Below are 17,420 nucleotides of genomic sequence, written 5' to 3' on the forward strand. Positions count from 1 at the left end.
CTTGCATCCCGCTGTACTCCCCCGCTCCACGCCGACTCAAGAGACTGTGTGTGTGTGTGTGTGTGTGTGTGTTTAGAGAGGTTCAGGGTTGTAAGCACTTTTACTGTCTGGTCCCCAAAGCTGAGGGCCTGGAATGTGTCCCGGACTTAATTAAGATGGCAGACAGTGTAAAACGCACACACACATAAAGAGAAAGAAGAGAAAAGGACAAGAAGATGATCACCCTGACATACCTGTTAATAAACAGACAAAATAAATCAAATTTCACACAGACTCATAGACTGTAATAGGCTCAGAGTGTTTTTTTTTCTATTGAGAATGTGAGTTATATATATGCACACTACTGGTGAGAGGTTTGGAATCACTAAGATTTTGTAACGATTTTGAAAGAAGTCTCTTAGGCTTACCAAGGCTGCATTTATTTGGTCAAAAATACAGTAAAAACAATAATAGTATGAAATATTGTTAAAATTTTAAATAACTTTTTTCTATTTTAATATATTGTAAAATGTCATTTATTTCTGTGATCAAAGCTGAATTTTCAGCATCATTACTCCAGTCTTCAGTGTCACATGATCCTTCAGAAATCATTCTAATATGCTCATTTGCTGCTCAAGAAACCTTTCTAATTATTATCAATGTTGAAAGCAGTTGTACTGCTTATTATTTTTGTTGGAACCATGACGCATTTTTTCAAGAGTCTTTGATGAATAGACCATTTAAAACATTATTATTTGAAATTTGTAATGTTATAAATGTCTTTACTGTGATTTTTGATCAATTTAATGCATCCTTGCTGGATAAAAATATCAATTTCTTAATATTCTTAATACAAACCTTTGAATAAACAGTGTGTGTTTATATAAAATAGACTAAAACAATATAATGAGCAGTATTTGTGCATGCAGGCTGCAGAACAAACTGTTTTTATAGCTGAAAGTGAAAGTGTTTTTAACTGGTTGTCAAACTCTTCCTTGCTTAAACTTTCTGTAGTGGTCATCATGCTCTTTTGCAAGAAAATATTCATTTTTAGGTTAATTATCCCTCATTTTGTTCCAAACCAGCGTAACTATTTTTTTCAGTACAACACTATACAAGACATTTTGAATGTTCACAGTTGAAATGAATGGTAACTAGGGGGAGTGTTTTTTTTTCTATTGAGAATGTGAGTTATATATATGCACACTACTGGTGAGAGGTTTGGAATCACTAAGATTTTGTAACGATTTTGAAAGAAGTCTCTTAGGCTTACCAAGGCTGCATTTATTTGGTCAAAAATACAGTAAAAACAATAATAGTATGAAATATTGTTAAAATTTTAAATAACTTTTTTCTATTTTAATATATTGTAAAATGTCATTTATTTCTGTGATCAAAGCTGAATTTTCAGCATCATTACTCCAGTCTTCAGTGTCACATGATCCTTCAGAAATCATTCTAATATGCTCATTTGCTGCTCAAGAAACCTTTCTAATTATTATCAATGTTGAAAGCAGTTGTACTGCTTATTATTTTTGTTGGAACCATGACACATTTTTTCAAGAGTCTTTGATGAATAGACCATTTAAAACATTATTATTTGAAATTTGTAACGTTATAAATGTCTTTACTCTGATTTTTGATCAATTTAATGCATCCTTGCTGGATAAAAATATCAATTTCTTAATATTCTTAATACAAACCTTTGAATAAACAGTGTGTGTTTATATAAAATAGACTAAAACAATATAATGAGCAGTATTTGTGCATGCAGGCTGCAGAACAAACTGTTTTTATAGCTGAAAGTGAAAGTGTTTTTAACTGGTTGTCAAACTCTTCCTTGCTTAAACTTTCTGTAGTGGTCATCATGCTCTTTTGCAAGAAAATATTCATTTTTAGGTTAATTATCCCTCATTTTGTTCCAAACCAGCGTAACTATTTTTTTCAGTACAACACTATACAAGACATTTTGAATGTTCACAGTTGAAATGAATGGTAACTAGGGGCTGTAAAGCTCCAAAAATGACACCATAAAAGCACCAAAAATTTGTCCATATGACCCATGCACTATATTCCAGGTTGTCTGAAGTCATACAGTAGTTTAGTGTGAGAAACAGACCGAAATATAAGGCATTATTCACCTCTTCCTCTTCCATAGCTCTCAAATCCCATTTGTGCAATTTAAATGTACACACGTTCAAATTTGACACATTTTGATTTCTTATAAGATGCCATTGACATTTGGCATCACTGACATCAGACACTGAGGGATATGTTATGGCTAAAGCATGCTGGGAAAGCGCACACAGTAGTCATGGTAAATGAAGCCATTGTGTTCCTAATCAGCATTCAGTACAGAATGTGTTTGTGTGTTTGTAGTTGTGTGTGTGTCAGAATCTGGTGGAGTGTAACCTTCACTTAAGAGCTCAAGGACTTCAGCTCTCTTCCCACGCTCGCATCCGCCTCTCTCTCTCTGTCTGCGCATCTCGTACCATCTCTCTCGTCTCCTCTCAGGAATAAGCAGCTGTGGAGAGAGTGATTGAAGGATGGAAGAGAGATTCGTTTAACTAAATTGGGTGAAATTTAAAAGCAGAAAAAAGTGGCATGAGACGAGCGCTGGAAGAGCGTGAGAGATGGAGAGGAGAGGGGCGGGTGAGTGAGAGACGGCCGTAACGGAGAGAAAGCCAAAAAGCACGATTAGGAGAAGAATATTAGAGACGAGCAGAAAGAGAAGTAGAATAAATTCAGTTTGAGGAGATCTGAGGAGCTCATCACGCATGCTTAGTCTTAGTATGATAGTGTTCTTAGTGGAATTTGGAAATGTTCTCCAATGATGTCATGGTTCTAAATGGAACTTTTGTTCTTAAAGGGATAGTTCACCCAAAAATGAGAATTCTGTCATCATTTAGTCACACTCATGGATATAATGTGTCGTTCTATTTGTGTGTGTGGTTGTAAGTAGCGGTTAAGAATGAATGACATTAATATTAAGATGCGCTCATGTGCGCATTCATTAATAAATATTTATTAATATCTACCCTCTCTCTTTTACCCAAATATTAGGTACTGAGGAGAGTAGACAGCAGCATATTTGATCTTTCACGAACCATTGCATCTTTACCAAGCATCTGGAGGTGACACAGAAACATCTTAAAGGAATAGTTCACCCAGAACTGAGCATTTGTTAAAAATGTACTCACCTTCGGGCCATCCAAGATGTAGAAAAGTAACATGTTAAGATTTGGAGAAATGTAGCACTGCATCACTTGCTCAGCAATGGGTCCTCTGCAGTGAATGGGTGCCGTCAGAACGAGAGTCCAAACAGCTGATAAAAACATGATAATAATCATAATAATAGTAATCCACAGCACTCCAGTCCATTAAGTAACATTACAACAATTTTTTACTTAAAACCATTACTTCCCGCTGAAATATGTCCTTGGTCCATACTAACACTTTCTCCAGTAAAAAGCCATCTTGTCTGAATCAGGAGTTTGCAAGTGAAAACAGTTCAAAACAAATATGTCTGTGGGTTTTAATGTGAGAGATGACAGGAGTTGGACTTTCTCACTGGAGAAAGTGTTATTATAGATTATGGGCTCATATTTTGGCCAGAAGCAATGGTTTAACATTAAAATGCCTTAATGATGGATTTGTATCTTACAAACAATCAGCTTTTCACTTCACAGGATGTTAACTGATGGACTGGAGTGGTGTGGATTGCTTGTGGATTATTGCAATGTTTTTTGTCAGCTGTTTGGACTCTCATTCTGACGGCACCCATTCACTGCAGAGCATCCATTGGTGAGCAAGTCACATCTGAAGATCAGCGAGGTGTTATGGAATCATCTGAAGCGAGGTTAGTAAAGCTGTCACGGTGAGATGTTTTGGTTCTGGTTTTGAAGAGCAAGCGCTACTGCGAGGGTTTCGTCGTGACACTGGGCTGCTCTCTCGTCTTGTCTCGATCTGTTTCTTCTCTTTTGATCGCTTCACCTGCTTGCCTGCATTTGGGAGACTGCATTCACACACAAACACACACACTACGACACACCTGCAAGCACTTGCTTATGCGCTGGATATCGCAGGTCCTGTAGGAGAGACGCGTCTCTTTGTTTCTCAGACTTCAGGGTGAATGAGAATATTTTGAATGATTATTAATGACAAACCGGCATATTCTCCATGGCAACCTCTCTACCTTCTTTCACTCTCGGTCCTTTTCATTTGAATTGTAAACTCTGAGCTGCGTGGGTGGACGGAGTGAGCGAGCGAGACAGGCACTAATAAAAGCGGGGGTTTTGATGCGAGCTGGGTTTGCGCCGTTTCTATCAGCCGGTAGCACTGATGAGCGCGGGAACACAGCTGGCTTAACGAGGCACAGAATGCGCCCTTAACAAGCCACAGGAACCTTTACGAGGAACACAATCTCACAACCTTTTCTCAATGACACACGCAGTGCTGCATAACAGACTCCGGCCGAAGCAGGAAAGGACACAGTGCCACTCCAGAACATACAGTCCTGTCTCATTTACATGCACTGGCTAATTTTGTTTTTTGTGTCTGTGATGCCAGTTGGATTTAATTCAGTGCCTCTTAGAGGGTGAATCTTGCAAAAACATGTCTGGGTCACATTTCACCCCAAAATCAATAAGAAAACAAATAAGAACTGATATCTTGATGAAAAATGACATTTAAGAAAATGAAGTCTATTTTTAAGATTATTATTATTATTTTATTTTTTTGCTTTACATTGCAAAATTTCTCCCTAATCATAATGCAACCCCCCCCTAGATTTTTACAATTGGTGGCTGACTAAATACTTTTTTTGCCCCACTGTATTTATTAATAAATAATAGTTATTTTGATCATATATAAAAAAAATATGAATAACATTTTATTTATTTTATTAGTTTATTTTTTATAATATTTTACTTTTTATAAATACAATTGTATAATATTTTATTTTTAATATATATATATTTTTTAAATCATTGTCATTAAAATTGTGTTAAAATGCTAAAATTTTAATAGCGTTAAAGGCTTTGTTTTTATGCAAAATATAACTTATATTAACATATATCTTTTTTTTTCTTTTGACTTTAGGGTAAAACATGACTTTTTTTTTGTATAGATATTTAAAGGTGATGTGTCTCATCAGTTTAATATGCAGCGAAAATGATGATAAAGCCATTTTTAAGTTAATTCCCCAAAAGTGTAACTCTGTGGTGCAATATGGTTTCAATATGTTTTTATAAACATCTCGACCAGCCCAAAACAGCAAAGTTGACTCAACCAATGGACCAATAGTGAGAGTAAGGGGCAGGGCTATCTGTTTATCTGCCCAATGACAGTATAGGAAACCTGTTTAAAAACAGTCATTATTTTAGCAAAGTGATGCATGTGGTGCTGAAATGACACTCTTCACCTTTCAGGTTTGTGGATCTGTAACTAGACTTTATATCAGAGGTTATATGGTTCCGTTTCATATGAAGCAGTGGAGACATTGAAATGCATCTCCAGAGGGTCATGGATCTGTTACCATGTCATTTTCGCTGTTTCCGTTTCTGCCAACGGTGGTGGAATTTTTCAAGTATTACAGCCTTTCTGATGTAAATGCGTCTTTGTTTTCCATGCAGCAGACACTTCCTGTTTCATAAACAGACAGGTGACAGCTGGAGTCCTCAGTCTGTGGTGTTCTGCACATGATGTTGTGGGTTTCATCTGGCTATAGTCTGAGCATATCCATCTACTGCATAAGATACAGAATAGAATTTCTTGCATTTCATCTTGGTAGAAAATATATATAGAGACTTGAGACTTAGTCCAGAAAGCAAACAATTAGCAATGCCCTGGCAACCACACAAAACACCTTAGCAACTGCATAGCAATGCCCAGGCGACCAGTTTCATGGCTGCAATTTCTGCACTGTAAAATCTAGTTGGCTTAATATTATTTTTCCCACCCATGCGGTCTTGATTACATCAGCAGAACCGAAAATTATTTTCAGAGGCGGTGAATGTTATTACATTTTCATAAAAGCAATTTTTTGAATTGGAATAATGTGCACTGATGAATCCCTCACAATATAGGCAGGGACATTTATTAAGAATGAAAATTGGGTCAGTTTTGATTTCATGTTGTTATGCTCGTTACACAAACTGCACAAACCCTTTTAGTCGCAGTTTATTCCTTTGAAATGCCAAAAGGAGTTGCTGATCATCTCAAAGCCTCATGGGATTGAGAAAATGTGTTTGTGAATATGGCATCTCACACCCTGATCCGCTGCGGGCCGTTTACTGTCATCCTAACACTACACAAGCATCTATTCTGATCTCTCTGGCCGGCCAGTGACTTCATGATCCCCCCGCCGTCGGGGCCAGCCTCATCTGTTCTCAAGCCAACTCTAATTTTAGTCATGAGTAATTTCTCTCATTTGATCTTCTGAGGCTTCTTTTTCTAAAAAGTTGGATTTAAATGCTGAAAACTTGCTCAAAGAAAAGATTAATCATGCAGCATGATGACTTGGCAAAATCGTCTCTGTCAAGCCAACATAAAACAACACAATTTCACTTCATAATACTTTTATTAGGAAGAGAAAATGGATATTCAGTAAAAACATTCAGCATGTTAGAATGATTTCTGAAGGATCATGTGAGTAATGAGGCTGAAAATTCAGCTTCGATCACAGAAATAAATGTCATTTTACAGTATATTCACAGACAAAACAGCTATTTTAAATTGTAATAATATTTCACAGCATTACTGTTTTTAATGTATTTTTGATCAAATAAATGCAGCCTTGATGATCAGAGGAGACATTTTTTTAGAAACATAAAAAATCCTACTGATCCCAAAATTTTGAACTGTAGTGTGTGAGTATATATGTACAGTATATATATATATATATATATATATATATATAAACATTAAAAATCCTACTGATCCCAAAATTTTGAACTGTAGTGTGTGAGTATATATGTATATATATATATATATATATATATATATATATATATATGTGTGTGTGTGTGTGTGTGTATATTTTGAAGTAAATAAAACAGATTACTGGAGTACATTTTACAAGAAAATGTTAATCTTTCTACTTCAGAATTTTACAATTAATTCAGTGTGTTGCTTCTAGGTTCTTTAATTGTGAAACAATTGTTTCTGCATCAGACCTTTTTCAATGTAGGATTATTTACTTTGAATTAATTTTTACTCAGAAATTGATCAAGTAAACGGCAAGTAACACTTTTAATTAAATGTGAAAATTGTAAAGACCGAAAATGTAAAGACATTAAAGACTGAAACAGTATTTTCTTGTAAGACTTTCTCTTTTAATCTTTACAACTCTGAAAAATTGTTTTTACAGTGTAGTTATTCATATTTTAATAATAGATGATCAAAAGTATTTTATATAGTAGTGTTAATAATGTACATTGAGAACCAGAAACTTGTTTTAAGAAAGCAAACAGCATCAATTTTGTTTTTATGTTGGTCTTCAGGCGTGTGTTTTCTTGATTATATTTTCCCGCATGTCATTTTTAGTAATAGCATGGTCATCAGAATTTCTCTGTCCATAAAAGAGATGAAAGGAAAGCGTTTGGGACTTTTCACGAGTTGCTGTGATGCTCCGCCTGAGGTTATTTAAATTAGATTGAAATGTCATGTCGATTGAGTAAAATCTTGGGTATTGGACAAGATGGAGTCTTTGCACTCGGCTCTTGTCGTCAGCACTTTTACGGGAGGCGGCTAGTTATTCAAGAACGTAAGAGGACAGAAAATCATTTAAAACAAATGTTTAGAGAGACGATGACCAGACTCACTGTCTGAATGCATCACAGAGAAGAAATTAGACCAAAAACCCATTCAAAAAACCCAATGACTTCAGTACAGTGGAAGCGGAAGTTCTAAAATGCCACTTGTTTTTGGGTTATGTTGTAGGACATGCAAAGAGATGAGCTATAACAGAGGACATTTATGGTGAGACACTACAGGCAAAAATGCTGTTTTTTCATGCATCTGTCAGTTTTGAGATTTTGAGCTTTTTGGCTTTTCATAAACAATTTTTTTAGACTAGTGCAAAGAAAACATCCAAAATACACTTTCAAGTTCAATTACAATCCATATCTTTAAAGGTGTCATCGGATGCCCATTTTCCACAAGTTGATATGATTCGACCCTAAAGAATATCAACAAAATTAAAATTCTATAACATACTTTGGTTAAAATTTCTCTATGGTAGTGTAAAACAACACCCTTTTTACCTTATCAAAAACAGCTTTGTTTTGGTGCATGTCTCTTTAAATGCTAATGAGCTCTGCACACCCCGCCCCTCTCTTCCGTGGAGTGACGAGCTGTTCTCATGAGACTGTAAACTTTAGCCGCATTGGTCATGGAACTTGCTAACTAGCGCAGTATTAGGAAAGGCGATTTGCAAAGATTCATGAAAAAAAAAAAAACTTATACTCACTTCTTCTGTAGGAGAAGCTGGAGGGGCCTGTGCAGAACTACGTCACACTGCCTAAAATCTGTGAACAGCTTGATCTGAGACACTGCCTATGGTTTATTGGGATTTTAAAACACCACTGGGTGGATAATTATCATTAGGGTGGTTATGTACACACACTGCCAAGACACATTTCAGTTCAAACAACATTTAAAGTGAATTTTGCATCCGATGACCCCTTTAAAGGTCATTTTCTCTAAATTATTTTCTTCTCGTGCACAAGGACAAAAAATCTCCACTTCAGCAGCACTTACATGCACCAAACTCTTTATTCCTATTCAAGTTTTATCCCTATCCATATTTTTACTGAAGGATTTGTTCATATATAATTAACCTAATTTTTTGCAAAGCTTTATACCTTTAAAAATTGTTATATATATATATAGATATATATAATTTTTTTTTTCTGGCTGTTGACAGTATAATAAATGAGAAATACAAAATCCCCTCTGTAACAACCTCTGACTTTAATATGTCAACAAATGGCTTCATCCAGTTTTTTTTGTTATAGAAATCTAAAGATTGTAAAGAAAACGTAAACATGTAAAAGTTTTGGTTGTAGAAATGTTTGCAAATCAGTGCATATTTCATTAGATAGTGCCTCATATCCATATTTAAACAACATTTCAGAAAACTTGTAATGCAATAAATGGTTGCGATTTTTAATGTAATCAATCAACTGGGGAAGTATGGTGATATATATTAGTTAATTTTTTACCCTATTGTCTCCCCTTATATATAGAAGTTTTAAAGATGCTAAGCAATGGTTTGCAATGCAGTGCAGCAGTCATAAGTAGTAATTTTATGGTGGTTTTTTTTTTTTTGGTCCGTCCCCATTCGTTTTGATTGTATGAAAAAGAACGGTGTCAAACTTCTCCACCAGAGAAAGAAGGTCACACGTGTGTGGAAACACATGAGGGTGAGTAAATGATGACAGATTGTCTATTTTTTTCCTGAACTTTTCCTTTCAAAGTCGTCTAATGGATTCACACACACACATAGGGACGCGTCTTCTGTGTATTCGCCACGGCAATTAACCATGATGTCTAAATGTCACACCAAATCAAAATAACATGTGCAGATCAAATTGTCAGGCATTCAGGATGCTTGTTGTTTGAGTGTATGCCGGTTTTATTAGGCTGTGAGGAAGTCTCTTGGCTTTATTGAAAATACAGCCGTCTCCGCTAGCTTTGACCTGAGTTACACGCATTCAGAACGGACTGGAAATCTGCCCAGTCTTGCTCTCCATCTCTCTCTTTTATGCCTTTTAACTGCTGTTCAGTGGTCAGATAAAACTAACGAGGTCACTTTTGTATGGAAATTCAGCGGAAATTAATCAAAGCGGAGAGAGAGTCACTTTTCTGCTCTGATGAAAGAAAGGCTTTTTCACCGCTGTTAAATAACCATCCCTTTAATTCAAGAGAAGAACAGACGAGAGCGATGTGTGGGTGTCTCCTGATTTTATTCTGCATTCACTATTTCTCAGTTTTCTTACTTCATTAATTTTGCCTTCTTCACCATCTGCCATTTCTCCTTCAGATGCTTGTCATGCTCCTTTTGTCTCGCTGTACAGTCTTAGACATGCCAAAAAATAGCCAATAATGGATTATGAGGTTTTCCTTCTAATGGTGTCTTCCCGTTCATCTCATTTGCATATACAGTAAAATTAAGATAAATAATATTGAGACATAATCAATATATAATCAGTATATATACAATATATAAGACATAATCATGATACCGATGCATTTTTGAAAATTTTCACACTGTGAGAAAAAAAAGATTTTTTTGAAGTTGTAATAATAATAAATAAATAATAATAATAAGGATTTTTTTGAAGTTGTAAATAAAACAAAGATTATTAAAACATTTTACAAGAAAATAGCATTTCAGCTTCATGTTTAGTTCAATGAGCTTACTTGCTGTTTCTTTGTAATTATTTGTGAAAATTGTTTCAAAGTAAATACTGCATCAATATATTTTTTTTAGCGCAGGATCCCAATTCTTGTCTTTTTTTGGAGACTCGCGTCTTTTTGCCACTGTGCATTTTTGTTTTAATCGCATTGTAGTTACATTCTAGCTTGTCTTCATTCATATATAGGGCCTTGATGTCGTCCTTTTTGGAAATGAATTAGTAACTTTTTTTTATTGTAACACTCTCCTCTGAACATTGAGGTCTTTTAAGGAACATGTAGAACAAGTTTGTAAAATGTATGGCATCAGACGAAGGATATTCATACATTTTAAAGGGATTGTTCACCTAAAATTTAAATTTCAGATTTACCTTGTTGTTCCAAACCTGTGGAACACCAAAGAAAAAATTATATGGAGTAATCAATAAGTCATGGCAACATATTTTTTCATAATACAGTTTCAACTATATTTTATATAGGTAAGAGATTCAACTAGACACGATTAAAAAAAATGCATTATAATGACTAACTTGATTATACTTCAAAGTTGAAAGCAGCAACTAAACTTAAATTAAATTGGGTACATTTTTGAGACATTTTCCATCTTTTGTGTTCCAAAGTAAAAAGAAAGTCAACTAGGTTTGTAATGACATTAGGTGGTGATTAAATATTGACAAAACATGCCGTTTCAGATTTATTTGAGTTTTAACTATGGTCAGTTGTTTTTTATGTCAGTCAGACGGACTCTTGTTGAGTATTTTATTTAATCATTATTTCATACTGTAGATTTATTAAGCTGTTAGGACTGTTGGTTATACATCACAACAATGTAGTTGTGTGTAGTGTGTAGTGGTCTTTTAATGCTTTTTATCAAATTTTGTAATATTGTGATTCATTTGGTTGAATACTTTGAATTCTTTGAAACCCCTATGGAAAAACATGGGGAAATGCTTCCAGAACCCACATAGTGCTGATAAATGACATGTGCGCGATCCAGTGCAAGTGATTGGCTGATGGTGTCCCTTCTACCTGTCAATCACTCAAGCCAGCCAATAGGCTTAAAGCAAAGGAGGGGTTATGTGATTATGATGTAATACGGCACAATTCTCTTATTTGAATATCATTAGCATAATCACAGAGTAGGACATGTACAGTAACCAAGTGAGGAGAGATTCTCCATCACTATACTGTGTGTTTCCTGTGGAGAGGGACATGTATGTGCCATCTGCTCACACATATCAGTGCTGGGTTCCTCACAAACCAAAAATGCTCATAGGATTTTGATTTAGTATGCGGTTAAATCATGGAAATGATAGTGGGAGCGTAAAGCTGAGGGGGAAATGCGTTTTAAGAGATGGATTTCAGATGATATCACCACGGGACATTTTTCAGACGACGTGGCGCGGCGGGGGATTTTTATCATTCGATGCCGCTGGATACTCCACTTGATTTAGTGCAAATACTTAACATAATGTAACGGGCGGAGAAAGACCTTTCGCTGATAACAGCATCTGTCTCTTATACATGAGCAGTGGGGCAGCTTTTAGGACATTTATATTTTAAAAAGCCCATATTTTTCACTCCTGCATCATTTTATTTTCTCCCCCTGTAGTCCACTTATTATGTCAGTCGGGGTTTCTTGGCAGAAACCAGAAACGTTTTTTTTCAGGATCATTTTACATTTGATCTCTGAGCATCCAAGTTGAAGAGGATTTTGCTACTGTACCTTCTATATGCAAATGAGCCCTGTTGTGATTGGCTCACCTCTTTGCATGCGAAATTAGATTCATATTTACTTGCTGGTTGCGCTTTCAGCTCCAATATGCACTGTAAAAATAATTTTTTTAGTAGATGTAAATAAAAGAATGGAGTGCATTTTACATTAAAATATTAATAGTCAATGCTTTAAAATTTCACTTTTATTTCAGTGTGTTACTTGCTGTTTATTTGTAATTTATTGTTAAATTTACTAGCAATTTCTGAGGGAAAACTGTTTGTACACCAACTTTTTTCAGTGTAGCCATCCTTCAATAAGTCACATTATTTTATTTTATTTTATTAAATATATTATAAAAATTATTATATATATATTCTACAATTATATGTTTTGTAAATTTTCATTGCATATGGTAAATCAGTTAACAACCAATTAAAATTTATTTTATGGTAGCATTTTTTCTGTCAATTTTTTTGATTTACTTTTGTTTCATTTTATTTTTTTATTTTATTTTATATGGCTTGTTCTGTTCTTTTTCTATTCTCTCTGTTTTCTTTTTATTTATTATATAATAATAATAAAAAAAACTTGCTACTTGTACTGCGTTAAGCGAACAGAGCCTTGTTATAGCACTTGTATATCATTGCTCATTTGTTGTTTTGATTGCTTCCATTGTCCTCATTTGTAAGTCGCTTTGGATAAAAGCATCTGGTAAATGACTAAATGTAAATGTATTTGGTGCCATTAAATAATAGCCACAGAACATTGCTACAAAAATGAGACATGGAGGAGCAGCCTGAACATTCTTCAAAACATCTAATTTTGTGCTCTACAGACATAAGTTAGTCATATGGGTCTGGAACAAATATGAGAGTGAATAAATGATAACAGAAGTGTAATTTTTAGGTGAACTGTCGCCTTAAATCCAGAAGAATGAATGAAGACCTACACATTCCTTCACCTATCGTAACAATAAAGTCCAGATGGCTGAAGCGCAGCCAGAGAGAGAGAGAAACAGTGCTGATAGCATCTCTCTTCAGCTCCAGTGTGTCTGCTGTAATTACAGAGAAACACACTACAACACATCCATGTCAACACTCACTCAGGTAACACAACTGTTACCTCGCTCTTCCACTAACACACACACACTCTCTGAAATCTGACGTATTCCTGCTCGGGTTTCTAAAGGGCAGCTCAGCGTTTGACGTTCAGATGTTCGATTTTCTGCTGTAATATTTATCCACATTCCAGCCGAGCGAGTGCAGCACTTTGAGGTGGAGGTGTGTGTGTGTGTGTGTGTGTGTGGTTTATGAATTAGATGGTGTTTAGCCATCCGTTCCTTTAGGAAATCGCTAATGAGATCTCTATCGTCTCTTCTAGACAGCAGTGAGATTAAATTACTTTTATTTGACGCCTCTGCTTTTAAGAAAAAGACTCATTTGTCTCTAGAAATCTCAAGTCACGAACTGCTTTGATTTGCCAAGATACCAGAGTATGCAATCAAAATGTATAGATCTCGATATGAGTTCAAACATTTCTCATTAAATTCTTGCGAAACAAAATGACCTGAGCTATTACTTTTAATATTACTATTACACTTTAATTTGTGTCTTTTTAGTTCTCTTAAGGAATTTTAGAACATTAAACGGTGGTGGAGCGCTTCATGTGATATGGAATGTCATTTTGGTATTATTTTGTTTAAGTTTACAGTTTTAACAATAGTTTATCATGAAAGTACATGTAGATATTTTAATAGAATATATTTAAGATTTTTAAATAGAAATTTTGACCATTAAATATTAAAGTAATTGATAAGGTTATAAAAAATGTATATTTTATAATATATAAAATATTTAACTTGTTGTTTAATATTTCACTGTATATGTTAACTCAACTTAAAGGTAACAATTAATATTTTTGAATGGTTACATATTTAGATTGTTTCTGCTAAAATTACTTTTATATATTTCATTAATTATTTTAACACTCTTATTTTATTTGATTTGATTGTTTTTCCTGTGAAGTTGCATATATTTTATCTCTGCTTTGACTTTTTATTTTTGCTTTTTCTGAGCTAAAGGACTATAAAATATCCATTTATTATTTCAAATATAATTTTTTAAATATTAATTTAATTTCATGCGTTGAAAATGAAATTGTTCAATGATCTTTTACGGGAAGATCTATTTTACACCACTATTATATGTAATTTATTAGTGTTAAATATAAATTTAAAATATGAAAATATAAGTTTTCACTGTATATGGTAAATCATCTCAAAGTGAATTACATTTTTATTTTATTTTATTTTAGAGCTCTCTGTGATGTTTCTAGGACATTATGGGTCCTCAACAAACAGAGATCATTAGTTTAATCGAATGTTTAGTTTCATGCTTTGAAAATGATCTCTGTTCAATGATCTTTGACAGGAAGTGAAGGCTGGTGTTCTCTTTATGAACGGAGACTGATTGTGTGCTTATGTCAACAGTGTGTGTGTGTGTGTGTGCCGTCTGTTCGTGTCTGCTACTCTCACTGTGAGACTAATTACAAGACTTTACTCGTAACCACAACAACCAGGACCAGAACCTGATGAAACCTTTCTCAATCCTCTCACACACTCGTTTGACACCTTCACAGCTTCATTTATGTATATTTATGAGTGTGTGTGGTTGATCTTTATGTATTTTATGTGACTGTGAACCTGGTTTACAGCTCTCCATCCTCAAGTTCTCCATCAGAGAAAGCGACACTGGAAGAAAGCGTCAATAATGTCTCAGCAAACTTTAATAAATCCATGCAGCTGTAGTCTGACACAATGTCAGTATTTGACACAGTAACACAACGTTCTGTGCAAACAGATGAAATCTGCTATAAAAATGTGAAAAGAAAAAGATCGCTAAATATATTTTTCTACATTTAGTTTGGGTTGGTCTACACACTGAAAAAAAAATGGTGTAGGATTTACATTGAAATGATTTTTATTTAAAAATTGCTAGTAAATTTTACAAAAGTAACACAACGTTCTGTGCAAACAGATGAAATCTGCTATAAAAATGTGAAAAGAAAAAGATCGCTAAATATATTTTTCTACATTTAGTTTGGGTTGGTCTACACACTGAAAAAAAATGGTGTAGGATTTACATTGAAATGATTTTTATTTAAAAATTGCTAGTAAATTTTACAAAGAATTACAAAGAAATGGCAAGTAACATTGAATTAAATGTGAAGATATTTTTATTTACAACTTTGAAAAATAATTTTTTTTTAATTATATTTATACTTGTATAAAAACTTTTCGACTTGAAAAAATAGAACATTTTTTAAAATAAAAATTGTTACAAAACAGATTTTTTTCAGTGTTCACACACATTATTGAATAGCTTCTTGAAACACATTTTTCTTCATTAAAAGCAATTCAAAAGAACTTATATTCTGACAAAATAACTTTTTTGCAAGCAACATGATCCTTTTTTATGAATTAATCATTTTACCGGTTGGTTATGATTAATTATTTGTGAAATTTTAGCAGTTTGTGAAAAATTGTTTCTATGCCATTGTTTCTTTCTTCAGTGTATTCTTTGGTGTTGTGTTTTTGTTATTTTTTTTTTTCAATGTCAAACATATTCTGAATTGTATATGTTAGATTTGTCGAAAGTGTGTCAAACATTTGAGATGTAATACTGTAACTCATGACTAATTTCTTTAGTTAATTGAATAATCATATCAAATTCTCTCTGTTTCTTTCCTAGGGAACTATGGTGAGAGTGGGATGGAGGCGTTTAAAGAGATGGCGGGGAAGGAAGGCATTTGTATCGCTCACTCGGATAAAATCTGGAGTAACGCCGGCGAGCAGAGCTTTGACCGCCTGCTGGTCAAACTGCGCAAGTATCTACCCAAAGCTCGCGTGGTGGCGTGTTTCTGCGAGGGCATGACCGTACGAAACATCCTGATGGCCATGAGACGACAAAACCTCGTCGGAGAGTTCCTGTTGGTCGGCAGGTCAGTGGAGGAGTGAATGATGAAAAACATGGAGAAATTGAGTGTGATTTTACTTGGCCTTCGACTGGAGATTTAGGCCATGTCCACACATGGAGTTTTTCCTTCTTCCGTTTAAAAAAAAATCTCTGTCCACATGAAAACGCAAACGCATGCTATGAAGCACTGTCAAGAGCATGCCAAACCAACAGGTGGCGATATAATCTCAACCGTAAAGCCATGTTGGCCAATCAGAAGCCTGAAAAAGCTTCCAGTAGGCGTAGATAACAGCGCAGGCTCCGACGTCACAAGCTAAAAACTTCAGTGACCTGGTGCTGCATTTGCGTGTGGAGGAACGGCCAAACTGCGTAGAAAAAGCTGCTGTTTTAAAAATAACCACGTTCGTGTGGACAGGGCCTTAATTTGTAAAACCACCCAATCTACTTGAAAACCAACTAAATTTACAACCATAAAAACATGTTTGTTACTTGAAATAAAACAAACATGAACTAATACAACATAAAATACTTTTATAGAAATACGTTTATTATATTATTGCATATTCCTGAGCTTCAAAATAATCCCAAAGATTTTTGAGTTTTTCAGAAGAAGAAAAAACAGTGCTGGGTAAATTACTCTAAAAAGTAATTAGCTACTAAACACAATTTAATTGTGTTTTTGTCATTTTTCGCTTTTATTATTATTATTATTATTAAAATGGAAAAAAGTTGCCTTGGCAACTAGCTGAAATACAATAAGTTTAAGCTTTTTTTATAGTTTTTTATATTTAAGTTAATACTTTTTATTTTATTTCAAGTAATGAAAATGCTTTTATGGTTCACACACATTCAGAATGACAAGGTGATCATTACATTTCCATTTTTAGAGGAACGGTTCCTTTAACAAACTCTTCTCTCTAAATGCACTCAAGAATCAATATGTGAGTGTGTGTGTGTGTGTATCCCTAAATGTTTGACTTTTTCAGCATCAGCTGTTTAGTCCAGATGAAAACCAACAGGAAGTTTCAATATCATCTTCATAACCATCATCACCATCATCATCATTACATTATCTTCATCAACATCATCGTTGCAGGTAAAATGTCTTCGGTAAATCATGTCCTAAAATGATTTCTTAAAAATAAGGTTAAATAGGGGGCTTTCCCAAAGAACCTTTCAGTAAACAGTTCTTTAAAGAACCTTTTTTCTTAGTTTGAAGAACATTTTATGAATCTAAAGAACCTTTTTCCATTATAAAGAACTTTTTTTGGAATGGAAAGGTTCAGTAGATGGAACCATGGAACCATCAATGCCATTAAGAAGCTTTATTT

At 34.4% G+C, this 17,420-nt stretch overlaps 1 protein-coding gene across 1 annotated transcript in view; it reads left to right on the forward strand.

Moving 5' to 3' along the window:
- Positions 1-17,420, forward strand: part of LOC107570104 (metabotropic glutamate receptor 5-like) — a 65,449-nt gene that overhangs the window by 5,463 nt on the left and 42,566 nt on the right. The window contains exon 4 of the mRNA XM_016256301.1: positions 15,865-16,114. Within this exon, the coding sequence (XP_016111787.1) occupies positions 15,865-16,114 (250 nt within the window). The remainder of the gene's footprint in view (positions 1-15,864; positions 16,115-17,420) is intronic.

The sequence above is a fragment of the Sinocyclocheilus grahami genome, unplaced genomic scaffold (genome assembly GCF_001515645.1).
Source record: "Sinocyclocheilus grahami isolate Dianchi unplaced genomic scaffold, SAMN03320097.WGS_v1.1 scaffold1416.1, whole genome shotgun sequence".
Classification (NCBI taxonomy): Eukaryota; Metazoa; Chordata; class Actinopteri; order Cypriniformes; family Cyprinidae; genus Sinocyclocheilus; species Sinocyclocheilus grahami.